The sequence below is a fragment of the Rhinatrema bivittatum genome, chromosome 19, assembly GCF_901001135.1.
Source record: "Rhinatrema bivittatum chromosome 19, aRhiBiv1.1, whole genome shotgun sequence".
Classification (NCBI taxonomy): domain Eukaryota; kingdom Metazoa; phylum Chordata; class Amphibia; order Gymnophiona; family Rhinatrematidae; genus Rhinatrema; species Rhinatrema bivittatum.
The window spans coordinates 43,506,121-43,521,172 of record NC_042633.1 but is presented as its reverse complement, the minus strand read 5'-3'; the positions used below and the strand labels follow the sequence as shown (position 1 = coordinate 43,521,172).

Genomic DNA, 15,052 nt, shown 5'->3' with positions numbered 1-15,052 from the left:
AGCCCGTCACCTCTAGGACTGGAGGGAGCAGGAGATGGGAGCAGGGATACAGATCCCGTCACCTCTAGGACTGGAGGGATCAGGGGATGGGAGCAGGGATACGGAGCCTGTCACCTCTAGGACTGGAGGGATCAGTGGATGGGAGCAGGGATACGGAGCCTGTCACCTCTAGGACTGGAGGGATCAGGGGATGGGAGCAGGGATACGGAGCCTGTCACCTCTAGGACTGGAGGGATCAGGGGATGGGTGCAGGGATACGGAGCCTGTCACCTCTAGGACTGGAGGGATCAGGGGATGGGAGCAGGGATACGGAGCCTGTCACTTCTAGGACTGGAGGGATCAGGGGATAGGAGCAGGGATACGGAGCCTGTCACCTCTAGGACTGGAGGGATCAGGGGATGGGAGCAGGGATACGGAGCCTGTCACCTCTAGGACTGGAGGGTGCAGGGGACGGGAGCAGGGATACAGAGCCTGTCACCTCTAGGACTGGAGGGCTCAGGGGACAGGAGCAGGGATACAGAGCCTGTCACCTCTGGGACTGGAGGGCTCATTTTGCAGTCTGGGTTGCTCCTCTTCTCAGACACGATGTCTGTTTTCCTCAGGCTGCGCAGGGCCTGCCATTACATCGTGAACCTTCGCTACTTTGAGATGTGTATTCTCATGGTGATTGCCATGAGCAGCATTGCCCTGGCTGCAGAGGACCCCATCCAGCCTGACGCTCCCCGAAATAATGTGAGTCTAAGCCAAATATCCATCCTCGCTTCCATTTCATAACCCCTCCAGTCCCCCTGTCCTGAACTTCCACTCTTTCTTCCCTCTTATTTTCTTTCTCTTCCTGTTCATACTGCCTCTGTATCACTCCATGGTGAGACCGCACCTCGAATACTGTGTACAATTCTGGTCACCGCATCTGAAAAAAGATATAATTGCAATGGAGAAGGTACAGAGAAGGGCAACCAAAATGATAAGGGGAATGGAACAACTCCCCTATGAGGAAAGGCTGAAGAGGTTAGGACTTTTCAGCTTGGAGAAGAGATGACTGAGGGGGATATGATAGAGGTGTTTAAGATCATGAGAGGTCTGGGATGGGTAGATTTGACTCGGTTATTTACTCTTTCAGATAATAGAAAGACTAGGGGGCACTCCATGAAGTTAGCAAGTAGCACATTTAAGACTAATCGGAGAAAATTCTTTTTCACTCAACGCACAATAAAGCTCTGGAATTTGTTGCCAAAGGATGTGGTTAGTGCAGTTAGTGTAGCTGGGTTTAATAGAGGCTCAGATATATTCCTGGAGGACTCCATACACTATTATTAACCATGTAGACTGAGGGAATAGCCTGTTAAATGTAAGTGCACAAATCTTGAGCAGTTAGATTTAGGACAACCGTTTGGGTGTGCGGAGTTTTCCACCCAAATGTAGCCGGCTAATGCCGAATATCGTGAAAAGCGGCTGAATTTGAAAAGCCAAGCATGGGCACCTCCCGTCCCCGGCCCTTTTTTGCGTCCGGTTGGATCTGCGCAGAGGGAATTGAGCCAGACAGCAAGGGAAATGTTTAAGTGGTTAGATCTGTGCCCTTTAAAACCCTATTTTAAAGGCAAGCATCACTTGAATATCAACCCCTAAGGTGTCGTACCTACGGGCTAGGGTTTCCTTCAAGGCACCAGACGTGGGGAGGCGCTGAAGGTTTTTGCTCGTTCATGCGGTGCTGCATCCAGGCTGTTGGGAAAGTAGGTTAGGAGAAGGGGAGCCAGAGAGGGGTCCATTAATCACCTCGCAGTTCGCCTGTCTTCACCGCTGCTGGCTTGCTTCCCTAGAGGTGGGGGGAAGGCAGTCTTTGGGACAATTGATTGAAATAATTAGAGCAGCTCCCAGTGGGGGGGGGGGGGGGGGGGGGAAGGCAGGTTTTATTCTTCTTCCTGCGTTATTCTCTCTCTCCTCCCCATCTTTCTCCCGTTCTATGGCACTTTCTCCCTCCCTCCCCATCTCAATCCCTTCTTCTCTGTGTTTTCCAAGCTATTACGGAGTTGCAGGTATTTAGAAGGAAACTTTCAAATCATGTGTGTGTGTGTGTGGGGGGGGGGGGGGGTTGGGGTCGGGGGTCATTTCCAAAAGCCATGTATGTGCATTAAACGCCTTCAGCGCAGTCTTTCCTCGGCATTGAAAACTTATCAGCGATGTCTACGAGCAAAGCAGTGGCGCCATCTTCTGTTCAGAGAAGTCCTCGGTGCAGAGAATCTGTTTCTGGTTCAGAGAAAGAAACGAAACAGGACTGAGAGTACTCCACTTCCTGTTTCAGTTCCAGAATCGGACAGTTCTTCCTCCAACTGGCCAACATTGCATGGTTAGAAAGACGCGGATGGAATTTGTAAAACAATATTTTACTGATATACCACCTCCTGCTCATCCCTTAGAGAAGATGCCTCCCACTTTATTGTCATTGACACCGAAGATGGAAAGCCAGCTTAATATTCCACCTTTCCAGCCTAGAGGAAACAGATTATAATCTACACTTAGGGATGTGAATCGTTTTAGGACGATTAAAATTATCGTCCGATAATTTTAATATCGTCTTAAACCGTTATGGAACACAATACAATACAGATTCTAACGATTTATCGTTATAAATCGTTAGAATCGTGAGCCGGCACACTAAAACCCCCTAAAACCCACCCCCGACCCTTTAAATTAAATCCCCCACCCAATAACTTAAATAACCTGCGGGTCCAGCGGCGGTCCGGAACGGCAGCGGTCCGGAACGGGCTCCTGCTCCTGAATCTTGTCGTCTTCAGCCGGCGCCATTTTCCAAAATGGCGCCGAAAAATGGCGGCGGCCATAGACGAAAAAGATTGGACGGCAGGAGGTCCTTCCGGACCCCCGCTGGACTTTTGGCAAGTCTCGTGGGGGTCAGGAGGCCCCCCACAAGCTGGCCAAAAGTTCCTGGAGGTCCAGCGGGGGTCAGGGAGCGATTTCCCGCCGCGAATCGTTTTCGTACGGAAAATGGCGCCGGCAGGAGATCGACTGCAGGAGGTCGTTCAGCGAGGGTTCCGGCGCCTCGCTGAACGACCTCCTGCAGTCGATCTCCTGCCGGCGCCATTTTCCGTACGAAAACGATTCGCGGCGGGAAATCGCTCCCTGACCCCCGCTGGACCTCCAGGAACTTTTGGCCAGCTTGTGGGGGGCCTCCTGACCCCCACGAGACTTGCCAAAAGTCCAGCGGGGGTCCGGAAGGACCTCCTGCCGTCCAATCTTTTTCGTCTATGGCCGCCGCCATTTTTCGGCGCCATTTTGGAAAATGGCGCCGGCTGAAGACGACAAGATTCAGGAGCAGGAGCCCGTTCCGGACCGCTGCCGTTCCGGACCGCCGCTGGACCCGCAGGTTATTTAAGTTATTTGGGGGGGGTTCGGGAGGGTGGGGGATTTAATTTAAAGGGTCGGGGGTGGGTTTTAGGGGGTTTTAATGTGCCGGTTTTTCGATTTTTCGATTTTTAACGATTTTTAACGATTTTTCACGATATTTTACCCCCCCAAACGGCAACAATACGATTCCCTCCCCCTCCCAGCCGAAATCGATCGTTAAGACGATCGAGGACACGATTCACATCCCTAATCTACACCAAATGACTCACCCTCATCACTGGAGGGACTTTCTGATTCATAAGAAAGTTCTGAATCTCCCTAAATATCTCCATTTTACCACTCAGAAGATGAAGATTGTATTGGCCTTCCATCAGATCCTTCTACACAACATCCTGGGAATGGGTCTTCTCCTGATGATACGGCGTACCCCACCTTTTGTCCAAAAGATGGACAAAGAAACCCCTTCCCACTTGTTACAAGAGACAAAACCTAGAGAACTCATCTTTGACTTATCAAAATTTGAAACAAATTATAGTGGTATCACTACATAGAATACAACAATAGCAACACCTTTGTCAATACCTCCAGTCTAAAAGAAAAGTTCTGGATAGTATAGGGTTTAGTCTTATGCAGGACATCAAAAGGCCCAGTTACCTCACCAATCTGTTACGGGAGAATCAGCTAAAACCCTTCTGGGGAAAGACCCTGCTTTGCTGGATAACACAGCAATGAAGGTTTTCCAGTTTTAACTACAGCATAAAAGAGAACTCCTGGTTTGCCTTGCATAGACTCCAACGCTTTATTGATAACAAATCAACAGATCATTGGGTATTAAAGATCATACAACAAGGGTATCATTTAGTTTTCAAATCCCTCCCTGCCCCCAGACAATCCTCCAAGGAGACACTCTTTAGTTGCCGACCAAATAAAACCTTTTCAACAAGAGCCATCAACCTTACTGTCAGCCAGAGCTGTAGAAGCTGTTCCAGTCCACAAAAGCAACATTGGTTTCTACTCCCAAAGAAGAGAGGATATCTTTGTGCTTCCCTGAACCTCGGAAACTTCTACAAAGCTCTGAAAAAGGAGAAGTTACAGGTGAACTTTGTAAGCATGACCCTCCCTCAATTGGATATGAATGATTAGCCGACTCTTCCTAGATCTGAAAGATGCGTACGTGCACATTACAATTCAGAAAAATTGCAGGAAACATTTCTCTCACAGAGTGTTCATTACCAATATTGAGTTCTCCCTTTTGGTCTTTCAGCAGCTCCGAGAATATTCATCATCATTTTGCCTAAGTCCAACATAAAACCCTCTCGTGTGATGGACTTTATAGGAGCCCCTCTCAGTACACTGCAGGGGAAAGCTATTTTTCCTCCTCACAAAGCAATAGCCTTGATGATCAAAATCCTCTCACTCTCCAAGGGGGTCAAATGATTTCAAAAGGCTCCTTTTCGCCTTGCCAAGTTTGGTTCCCATGACTTCAATGCCTAACTGTTCAACATGCAATAAAATTATGCACATTCCCATCCCAGATAGCACAGAAAAATGGGAATCTCCTAACATCCCAACCTTCAATCATTGGCGCTCACTTCATGGATGTTGAAAAGCAAGATAATATCTTCTCCACAGTTGCCTTCTGAAGTGGGCAAAGTTCTCCTAGCATCTAGAGAATGCTCAACTAGAAGGTCTTATAATTTCAAATAGAAAAGATTCACTATCTGATGCGCTGCTCTACAACAAGAGCGTCACTGGTTTCCCATAAATCAGCAGTCACAATTTAAAATGATGGTACCTGGGCCTAAGTTGGTCTTTAAGATGAAAAAGTACAGCTCGATTAGCATTACCTGGGAGTCAGGATTATCGCTTGCGAGTTACCAGGAAAAGGGGTTTCTTTTTACGTGCAATGCACTCCCAGTGATGAGGAGGAAAGCTCAAGGCTTGATGGTAATTATTTTATATGTACGTTACATTGCAGCCCGCCCTGGAATATTGTACAGGAAATGGCAGGATATTAAATGCTTTAAATAAAATAAATAGCATTCCTGTTTCTCATCGGCCTGTGGTGCCAGCTTCACGAAGGGCGTAAATCATCTTAAATCTCCGATTAGGGATCCTCCCGCTCCTTGGGATCTAAACGTAGCTCTGGCTCAACTTGTGAGACCATCATTTGAACCTTTGGCCAGAGCAGAAGTGAAGTTGCTTTCTTGGAAAGCTTTTTGCTTTTAGTAGCAGTTACGTCTGTCCTGTGAGTAAGCGAACTGCAGGCCTTTGTATCGTATTCTCCCTATGCTCAGTTTTTCCATAACACAGTAGTCTTGAAAGCTCGTCCTAAACTTCAACAAAACGTTATCTCTCTCTGCACGTCTACTGTAGATCAATCCATTGCCTTATCTGTGGTTTTTCCGAGACCGCGCGCCGATAAAGGCAATGACGCTCTTCATACGTTGGACCTCAGAACGAAGTCCTACAGAAAGTCATTGCAACCCAGTAAAAAGACCTCTTTCAAACGTGGATATCTGATTGCATCCCCTGGCATTATAATTAATCGAAGCACCATCTCCAAGTAAAAGCCCCTCAAGACAGTGCGACATTGAGCTGTTCTGCCTGCGTAGAAGATGTTGGTCTGCTATCCACACCATTAGCGCTCACCGCTGCCTGGAAAATGCTTCCGGTCAAGACACCATCTTTGGACAGGCAGATCTAAAGAGCCTCTGAGTCCTCCAACCTGTGTTCCTCAGAAATCCTTTCCATGCAACCCTCAGCTTGGGGTCCCCACTTGGTTGGGCTGATACTTGTCCTGATTACCCACGGAGAAATCAAAGCGGCTCCAAGATAAAGGGCAACATTAAAAAAAAAAAATCCCTCTTTCTGAACTGCCCCTAGACCTCAAAGACCCCCACCCCGGCCCTTACCTACTTACCCTGGTGGTGCAGTGGGGCCCAGAGTGAACCCCCTAGGGCACCAGACCCAACACTGCCATTTGCAAAATGTCAGCCAGCCAATGTCTGACCTTTGCTCTAGGGTAACTCTCTGTCTCTCTCTTGCACTCCCTGTGTCAGTATCTCTCTGACTCCCCATGCTTCCCCCCCTCTGTCTCTCTCTTGCACTCCCTGTGTCAGTATCTCTCTGACTCCCCATGCTTCCCCCCCTCTGTCTCTCTCTTGCACTCCCTGTGTCAGTATCTCTCTGACTCCCCATGCTTCCCCCCCTCTGTCTCTCTCTTGCACTCCCTGTGTCAGTATCTCTCTGACTCCCCATGCTTCCCCCCCTCTGTCTCTCTCTTGCACTCCCTGTGTCAGTATCTCTCTGACTCCCCATGCTTCCCCCCCTCTGTCTCTCTCTTGCCCTCCCTGTGTCAGTATCTCTCTGACTCCCCATGCTTCCCCCCCTCTGTCTCTCTCTTGCACTCCCTGTGTCAGTATCTCTCTGACTCCCCATGCTTCCCCCCCCTCTGTCTCTCTCTTGCACTCCCTGTGTCAGTATCTCTCTGACTCCCCATGCTTCCCCCCCTCTGTCTCTCTCTTGCACTCCCTGTGTCAGTATCTCTCTGACTTCTTGTGCTTCCCCCTCTGTCTCTCTCTTGCACTCCCTGTGTCAGTATCTCTCTGACTCCCCATGCTTCCCCCTTCTGTCTCTCTCTTGCACTCCCTGTGTCAGTATCTCTCTGACTTCCTGTGCTTCCCCATCTGTCTCTCTCTGTACACTCCCTGTGTCAGTATCTCTCTGACTTCCTGTGCTTCCCTATGTCTCTCTCTGTACACTCTTACCAGTGTCCTGCATTCTTCTGATCTGTCTATATTTACATCCCTTATCAGCAGAGCATCTGTCACAAATGTTTAATCGAATGGGTGGAAAGCGCACTCCCAATTCAACTTTCTGAGGACAGATTTTAACATTCTTGCTTTCTGAAGAGGGAAGGCCATGGGTTCTGCATCCTAAAAAGATTCTTCACCTGTTTTCTCTCTCTTTGTCTCCAACCCTCAAGGTTCTGCGTTACTTTGACTACGTCTTCACAGGGGTCTTTACATTTGAGATGGTTATAAAGGTGAGGAATTATTTATTTTGCACAAGAGGAAAGATAAAACAAGGGCCATAAATCTGTCCCTGGGAGTGTACATCTGGGAATCAGAGCTCTGAATCTATCCTAGGGAGTGTACACCTGGGAATCAGAGCCCTGAAACTGTCCCTGGGAGTGTACACCTGGGAATCAGAGCCCTGAATCATATCCCAGGGAGTGTACACCTGGGAATCAGAGCCCTGAATCTGTCCCTGGGAGTGTACACCTGGGAATCAGAGCCCTGAATCTATCCTAGAGAGTGCACACCTGGGAATCAGAGCTCTGAATCTGTCCCTGGGAGTGTACACCTGGGAATCAGAGCCCTGAATCATATCCCAGGGAGTGTACACCTGGGAATCAGAGCCCTGAATCTGTCCCTGGGAGTGTACATCTGGGAATCAGAGCCCTGAATCTATCCTAGAGAGTGTACACCTGGGAATCAGAGCCCTGAATCTATCCTAGAGAGTGCACACCTGGGAATCAGAGCTCTGAATCTGTCCCTGGGAGTGTACACCTGGGAATCAGAGCCCTGAATCTGTCCCTGGGAGTGTACACCTGGGAATCAGAAACCCTGAATCATATCCCAGGGAGTGTACACCTGGGAATCAGAGCCCTGAATCTGTCTCAGGGAGTGTACACCTGGGAATCAGAGCCCTGAATCTGTCCCTGGGAGTGTACACCTGGGAATCAGAGCCCTGAATCTGTCCCTGGGAGTGTACACCTGGGAATCAGAAACCCTGAATCATATCCCAGGGAGTGTACACCTGGGAATCAGAGCCCTGAATCTGTCCCTGGGAGTGTACATCTGGGATTCAGAGCCCTGAATCTATCCTAGAGAGTGTACACCTGGGAATCAGAGCCCTGAATCTATCCTAGAGAGTGCACACCTGGGAATCAGAGCCCTGAATCTATCCTAGAGAGTGTACACCTGGGAATCGGAGCCCTGAATCTGTCCCTGGGAGTGTACACCTGGGAATCAGAGCCCTGAATCTATCCTAGGGAGTGTACACCTGGGAATCAGAGCCCTGAATCTGTCCCTGGGAGTGTACATGAGAATCAGAGCCCTGAATCATATCCCAGGGAATGTACACCTGGGAATCAGAGCCCTGAATCTGTCCCAGGGAGTGTACACCTGGAAATCAGAGCCCTGAATCTATCCTAGAGAGTGCACACCTGGGAATCAGTGCTATGAATTGATCGTTTTTAACATACCTTTTGGAATATATAAACGTTCATCCCTCAGAGTAATACTGAGTGCAGTACAACCTTCTGAGTTAATGCTCTTGCACAACTTCATTGTGAATATACCATGCTGCACTAAAATTATATTTTGAATGAAACATAATAATATTCACTCAGGATCTGTTTACCCAGCAGCATCCTTCTGCTCCTTGTCCCCTTTTTCCAAGCCCAATCATGGCAGCAGCGAGCCTCCAGCTGAGAGGCACGGGCTATGCTGCCCACTGGGTCCCAGCGTAAGCTCACTCTTGGCCTGTTGGGATGACTGAGGTTGTGAGCGCTGCCTCCACAGCATCCCTTGGCCCTGTCTCGTTTAGAGATGCTCTCGGGCCACTCCCATTCCTCTGTTTGATCTCTCCATGTCCTGCAGCTCCGTCCCTGCTAAGGTGCTTAGGAGCCGGGGGGTGTACAAGGAGGGTTTACGGGAATTTGCTCTCACGCTTCTCTGCACAGAATCTATGAATAAAATCTCCCTCTTTTCGGCTTCCTGTCCTCAGATGGTTGATCTGGGACTGATTCTGCATCAGGGTGCCTACTTCCGTGACCTCTGGAACGTCCTGGATTTTATTGTGGTCAGTGGGGCACTAGTGGCCTTCGCCTTCACGTAAGTTTCCCTCTGTCCCTGCTTGCCCTTTCTAATCCTCGCCTTCCTAAGCTCTTCCTTTCTCCAGCCTCTCTGGCAGTGCCTGTGTTAGATCTGGCCGAGTGGACGCACTCTTCCTCCCTTTCTGTCCTATTCCCTCACCCTCAACCTCTCCCCTCCAACTCATTGGTTACTAACCTCTCTGCTCCGGCTGTGCCTCCCGAAAAGGCTTCTTCTTATGGTAACATGTTAGCAGACATTAGAGCATGGTTAGCAGTCACATATGGCATGGGTATGGTAACGTGTTAGCAGACATTGGAGCACGTTTAGCAGTCATACATGGCATGGGTATGGTAACATGTTAGCAAACATTAGAGCACGTTTAGCAGTCATATATGGCATGGGTATGGTAACATGTTAGCAGACATTGGAGCACGTTTAGCAGTCATACATGGCATGGGTATGGTAACATGTTAGCAAACATTAGAGCACATTTAGCAGTCATATGTGGCATGGTTATGGTAACATGTTAGCAGACATTGGAGCATGTGGCATGGTTATGGTAAAATGTTAGCAGACATTAGAGCATGATTAGCAGTCGCACATGGCATGGTTATGGTAATGTGTTAGCAGACATTGGAGCACGGTTAGCAGTCTTACATGGCATGGTTATGGTAATGTGTTAGCAGACATTAGAGCACGGTTAGCAGTCTTACATGGCATGGTTATGGTAATGTGTTAGCAGACATTAGAGCAAAGTTAGCAGTCATACGTGGCATGGTTATGGTAACATGTTAGCAGACATTGGAGCACGGTTAGTACTTAGCAGTCGTACGTGGCATGGGTATGGTAACATGTTAGCAGACATTAGAGCTTGGTTAGCAGTCGTACATGGCATGGTTATGGTAGCATTAGCAGACATTAGAGCACAGTTAGTCGTACGTGGCATGGTTATGGTAGGGTTAGCAGACATTAGAACACAGTTAGCAGTCGTATGTGGCATGGTTATGGTAACATGTTAGCAGACATTACAGCATGTTTAGCAGTCATACGTGGCATAGTTATGGTAACATGTTAGCAGACATTAGAGCATGGTTAGCAGTCGTACATGGCATGGTTATGGTAGCATTAGCAGACATTAGAGCACAGTTAGTCATACGTGGCATGGTTATGGTAGGGTTAGCAGACATTAGAGCACAGTTAGCAGTCATATGTGGCATGGTTATGGTAACATGTTAGCAGACATTAGAGCATGTTTAGCAGTCATACGTGGCATAGTTATGGTAACATGTTAGCAGACATTAGAGCATGGTTAGCAGTCGTACGTGGCATGGTTATGGTAGCGTTAGCAGACATTGGAGCATGGTTAGCAGTCGTTCATGGCATGATTTTGGCAACATGTTAGCAGACATTAGAGCATGGTTAGCAGTCGTACGTGGAATGGTTATGGTAGCGTTAGAAGACATTAGAGCATGGTTAGCAGTCGTACGTGGCATGGTTATGGTAGCGTTAGCAGACATTAAAGCATGGTTAGTAGTCATACGTGGCATGATTATGGTAACATGTTAGCAGACAGAGCATGGTTAGCAGTCATACGTGGCATGGTTATGATAGCATTAGCAGTCATTAGAGCACAGTTAGCAGTCGTACGTGGCATGGTTATGGTAGCGTTAGCAGACATTAGAGCATGGTTAGCAGTCATATGTGGCATGGTTATGGTAATGTTAGCAGACATTAGAACACAGTTTGCAGTCGTACGTGGCATGGTTATGGTAATGTTAGCAGACAGAGCATGGTTAGCAATCGCACATGGCATGGTTATGGTAATGTGTTAACCGACATTAGAGCACAGTCGTATGTGGCATAGTTATGTTAGCGTTAGCAGACATTAGAGCATGGTTAGCAGTCGTCGTGGCATGGTTATGGTAATGTTAGCAGACAGAGCATGGTTAGCAATCACACATGGCATGGTTATGGTAATGTGTTAGCAGACATTAGAGCACAGTTAGCAGTCGTACGTGGCATGGTTATGGTAGCGTTAGCAGACATTAGAGCACAGTCAGCAGTCGTACGTGGCATGGTTATGTTAGCATTAGCAGTCATTAGAGCATGGTTAGCAGTCGTACGTGGCATGGTTATGGTAGCATTAGCAGACATTAGAGCATGGTTAGCAGTCATATGTGGCATGGTTATGGTAATGTTAGCAGACATTAGAACACAGTTTGCAGTCGTACGTGGCATGGTTATGGTAATGTTAGCAGACAGAGCATGGTTAGCAATCACACATGGCATGGTTATGGTAATGTGTTAGCAGACATTAGAGCACAGTTAGTAGTCGTACGTGGCATGGTTATGGTAGCGTTAGCAGACATTAGAGCACAGTCAGCAGTCGTACGTGGCATGGTTATGTTAGCGTTAGCAGTCATTAGAGCATGGTTAGCAGTCGTACGTGGCATGGTTATGTTAGCGTTAGCAGTCATTAGAGCATGGTTAGCAGCCGTACGTGGCATGGTTATGTTAGCGTTAGCAGTCATTAGAGCATGGTTAGCAGTCGTACGGGGCATGGTTATGGTAATGTGTTAGCAGACAGAGCATGGTTAGCAATCACACATGGCATGGTTATGGTAATGTGTTAACCGACATTAGAGCACAGTCGTACGTGGCATGGTTATGTTAGCATTAGCAGTCATTAGAGCATGGTTAGCAGTCGTACGTGGCATGGTTATGTTAGCGTTAGCAGTCATTAGAGCATGGTTAGCAGTCGTACGGGGCATGGTTATGGTAATGTGTTAGCAGACAGAGCATGGTTAGCAATCACACATGGCATGGTTATGGTAATGTGTTAACCGACATTAGAGCACAGTCGTACGTGGCATGGTTATGTTAGCGTTAGCAGTCATTAGAGCACGGTTAGCAGTCATACGGGGCATGGTTATGGTAATGTGTTAGCAGACATTGGAGCAGAGTTAGCAGTCATACGTGGCATGGTTATGGTAACATTAGCAGACATTGTGGCATGGTTACGGTAACTTGTTAGCAGGCAGCATGGTTAGAAGTCACATGTGGCATGGTTATGGTAACATTTTAGCAGGTAGACCACAGTTGTCACATGTGGCATGATTATGGTAACGTATTAGGACACAGAGCATGGTTGGCAGTCACGTGGCATGCTTATGGTAATATGTTAGCAGACAGAGCATGGTTGGCAGTCACAAGTGTATGGCTATGGAAACATATTAGCAGATTAAGGCATGGTTGTCAGTCACGTATGGTACGGTTATGGTAACGTGTTAGCAGACATTAGAGCATGGTCAGTAGTTGTACTTCTCAGCCACTAGCCTTTCAGAGGGAACAGGAAGGAGACTATGTGATGACCATGGCCCTGCGACTGGCATTAACTTGGCATTGTGTATCAACTGCCCCACAGCTGGGGCTCTTGGATCGGAAGCCTTTTCGTTCCAGATGTGCTACAGTCTAGACTCCAGAATGCTTTGTCTTCCCCCTCGCCCTGCGTGCCTCAGAGTTGCTTGTTGCATGTGTGTTCTGCTGAATCTCCGCAGTCTTCCACGGAAACTGCAGTCCCCTTTGTTTCTCTCCAGTCTTGCATGAGGCAGGACTGGGAAGATGGGGGTCGAGGTGGGCCGGACTGAAGGGTTCGGTTATCAGGGGATGGGGGGCAGCTGCATTACTCAAGCATGAATCTCAACCGCATGGAGCATTTTGGTCTTTATCTGCTGCCAGTTACTGAGTTTCTATGTGCGTGGGGCTGTCCGAAATTGACAAAAAGTGAAAATTTCTTTTTCACCTTCCTGCCCATCACATTACCTATTCTGTTCATGCCAAGTTTATGGCAGAAGGAGCAATGACTGAAGTGATCACATTTCCAGATGAAACTAGGTGAATGTGTACGGAGCCTCTCTGCTGCTCTCTCCAGGCTTCCTTCTCAGGATTGGGGTGGTCATGTGAGGGTCCCGTGGATGTACATGTAAGACCCCTCTGCAGTCTTCTTTCTCAGGATTGGGGTGGGCATGTGAGGGTCCCATGGATGTACATGTAAGACCCCTCCCCAGTCTTCCTTCTCAGGATTGGGGTGGGCATGTGAGAGTCCCGTGGATGTACATGTAAGACCCCTCTCCAGCCTTCCATCAGAGGAGTCGGGTGTGCATGTGAGAGTCCCGTGGATGTACATGTAAGACCTCTCTCCAGTCTTCCTGCTCAGGATTGGGGTGGGCATGTGAGAGTCCCGTGGATGTACATGTAAGACCTCTCTCCAGTCTTCCTGCTCAGGATTGGGGTGAGCATGTGAGGGTCCCGTGGATGTACATGTAAGACCCTTCTCCAGTCTTCTTTCTCAGGATTGGGGTGGGCATGTGAGGGTCCCGTGGATGTACATGTAAGACCCTTCTCCAGTCTTCCTTCTCAGGATTGGGGTGGGCATGTGAGGGTCATGTGGATGTACATGTAAGACCCCTCTCCAGTCGTCCTTCTCAGGAGTCGGGTGGGCATGTGAGGGTCCCATGAATGTACATGTATGACCACTCTCCAGTCTTCCTGCTCAGGATTGGGGTGAGCATGTGAGGGTCCCGTGGATGTACATGTAAGACCCTCTCCAGTCTTCCTGCTCAGGATTGGGGTGGGCATGTGAGGGTCCCGTGGATATACATGTAAGACCCCTCTGCAGCCTTCCTTCTCAGGATTGGGCTGGGTATGTGAGGGTCCCGTGGATGTACATGTAAGACCCTTCTCCAGTCTTCCTTCTCAGGATTGGGGTGGGCATGTGAGGGTCCCATGGATGTTCATGTAAAACCACTCTCCAGTCTTCCTTCTCAGGATTGGGGTGGGCATGTGAGGGTCCCATGGATGTTCATGTAAGACCACTCTCCAGTCTTCCTTTACAGGATTGGGGTGGGCATGTGAGGGTCCCATGGATGTTCATGTAAGACCCCTCTCCAGTCTTCCTTCTCAGGATTGGGGTGAGCATGTGAGGGTCCCATGGATGTACATGTAAGACCCCTCTCCAGTCTTCCTTCTCAGGATTGGGGTGAGCATGTGAGGGTCCCATGGATGTACATGTAAGACCCCTCTCCAGTCTTCCTTCTCAGGATTGGGGTGGGCATGTGAGGGTCCCATGGATGTTCATGTAAGACCACTCTCCAGTCTTCTTTCTCAGGATTGGGGTGGGCATGTGAGGGTCCTGTGGATGTACTTGTAAGACCCCTCTCCAGTCTTCCTGCTCAGGAGTCGGGTGGGGGTCAGGTGAGGGTCCCGTGGGCGTGGATGTAAGGCCCCCCTCCCCACTCTTCCCTCTTGGGGTGGAGATGGGTTGGGGTCCTCCTTGCTCCCTTCCTGACTCGGATTTTGTTCAGGTTTGTGCTTATCTGTTCTTGGGTTGTGATTTGTCTCTCCTTGTGTCTCCCTCTCTGCCGCCTCACACAGAAGCAACCAGCGGTAAGTGAAGTCTCTTTATCTCTTCACAGTAACTGGAGCTCTCTGCCTCGTTATATCTCACTGCCGCATGCTCTCTCTCTCTCACTTGTGTGTGGCCTTCTTCCCTGTGTCCATCCCCGTGCGGGCAGGAGCGGGACGGATCGGGGAGAACTCTCCTGGTTAGCCCGTCCTCCATGTAACACTTTATTCTATTACGTTTTCTCCTCTCAAGCTTCTTCTCCTCCGCACGTCTGTGAGCCTTTGCCTTACCTCTCTCACTCTTTGGGGGAAATTCCTCAGATTGCATGAAAAAAAAAAAAAAAAGAAAAAGAAAAGCAATTTTGCTATAGAAGCCCCAACCTCGCTCCTCCGCCCACCTGGAT

At 48.7% G+C, this 15,052-nt stretch overlaps 1 protein-coding gene across 3 annotated transcripts in view; it reads left to right on the top strand.

The window, feature by feature from the left end:
- The window catches only part of CACNA1A (calcium voltage-gated channel subunit alpha1 A), a 164,692-nt gene that overhangs the window by 92,815 nt on the left and 56,825 nt on the right, over positions 1-15,052 (top strand). For all 3 annotated transcript variants that reach the window (XM_029585399.1, XM_029585398.1, XM_029585401.1), the window contains 3 exons: positions 603-732; positions 7,349-7,408; positions 9,157-9,263. In XM_029585399.1, the coding sequence (XP_029441259.1) occupies positions 603-732; positions 7,349-7,408; positions 9,157-9,263 (297 nt within the window). The remainder of the gene's footprint in view (positions 1-602; positions 733-7,348; positions 7,409-9,156; positions 9,264-15,052) is intronic.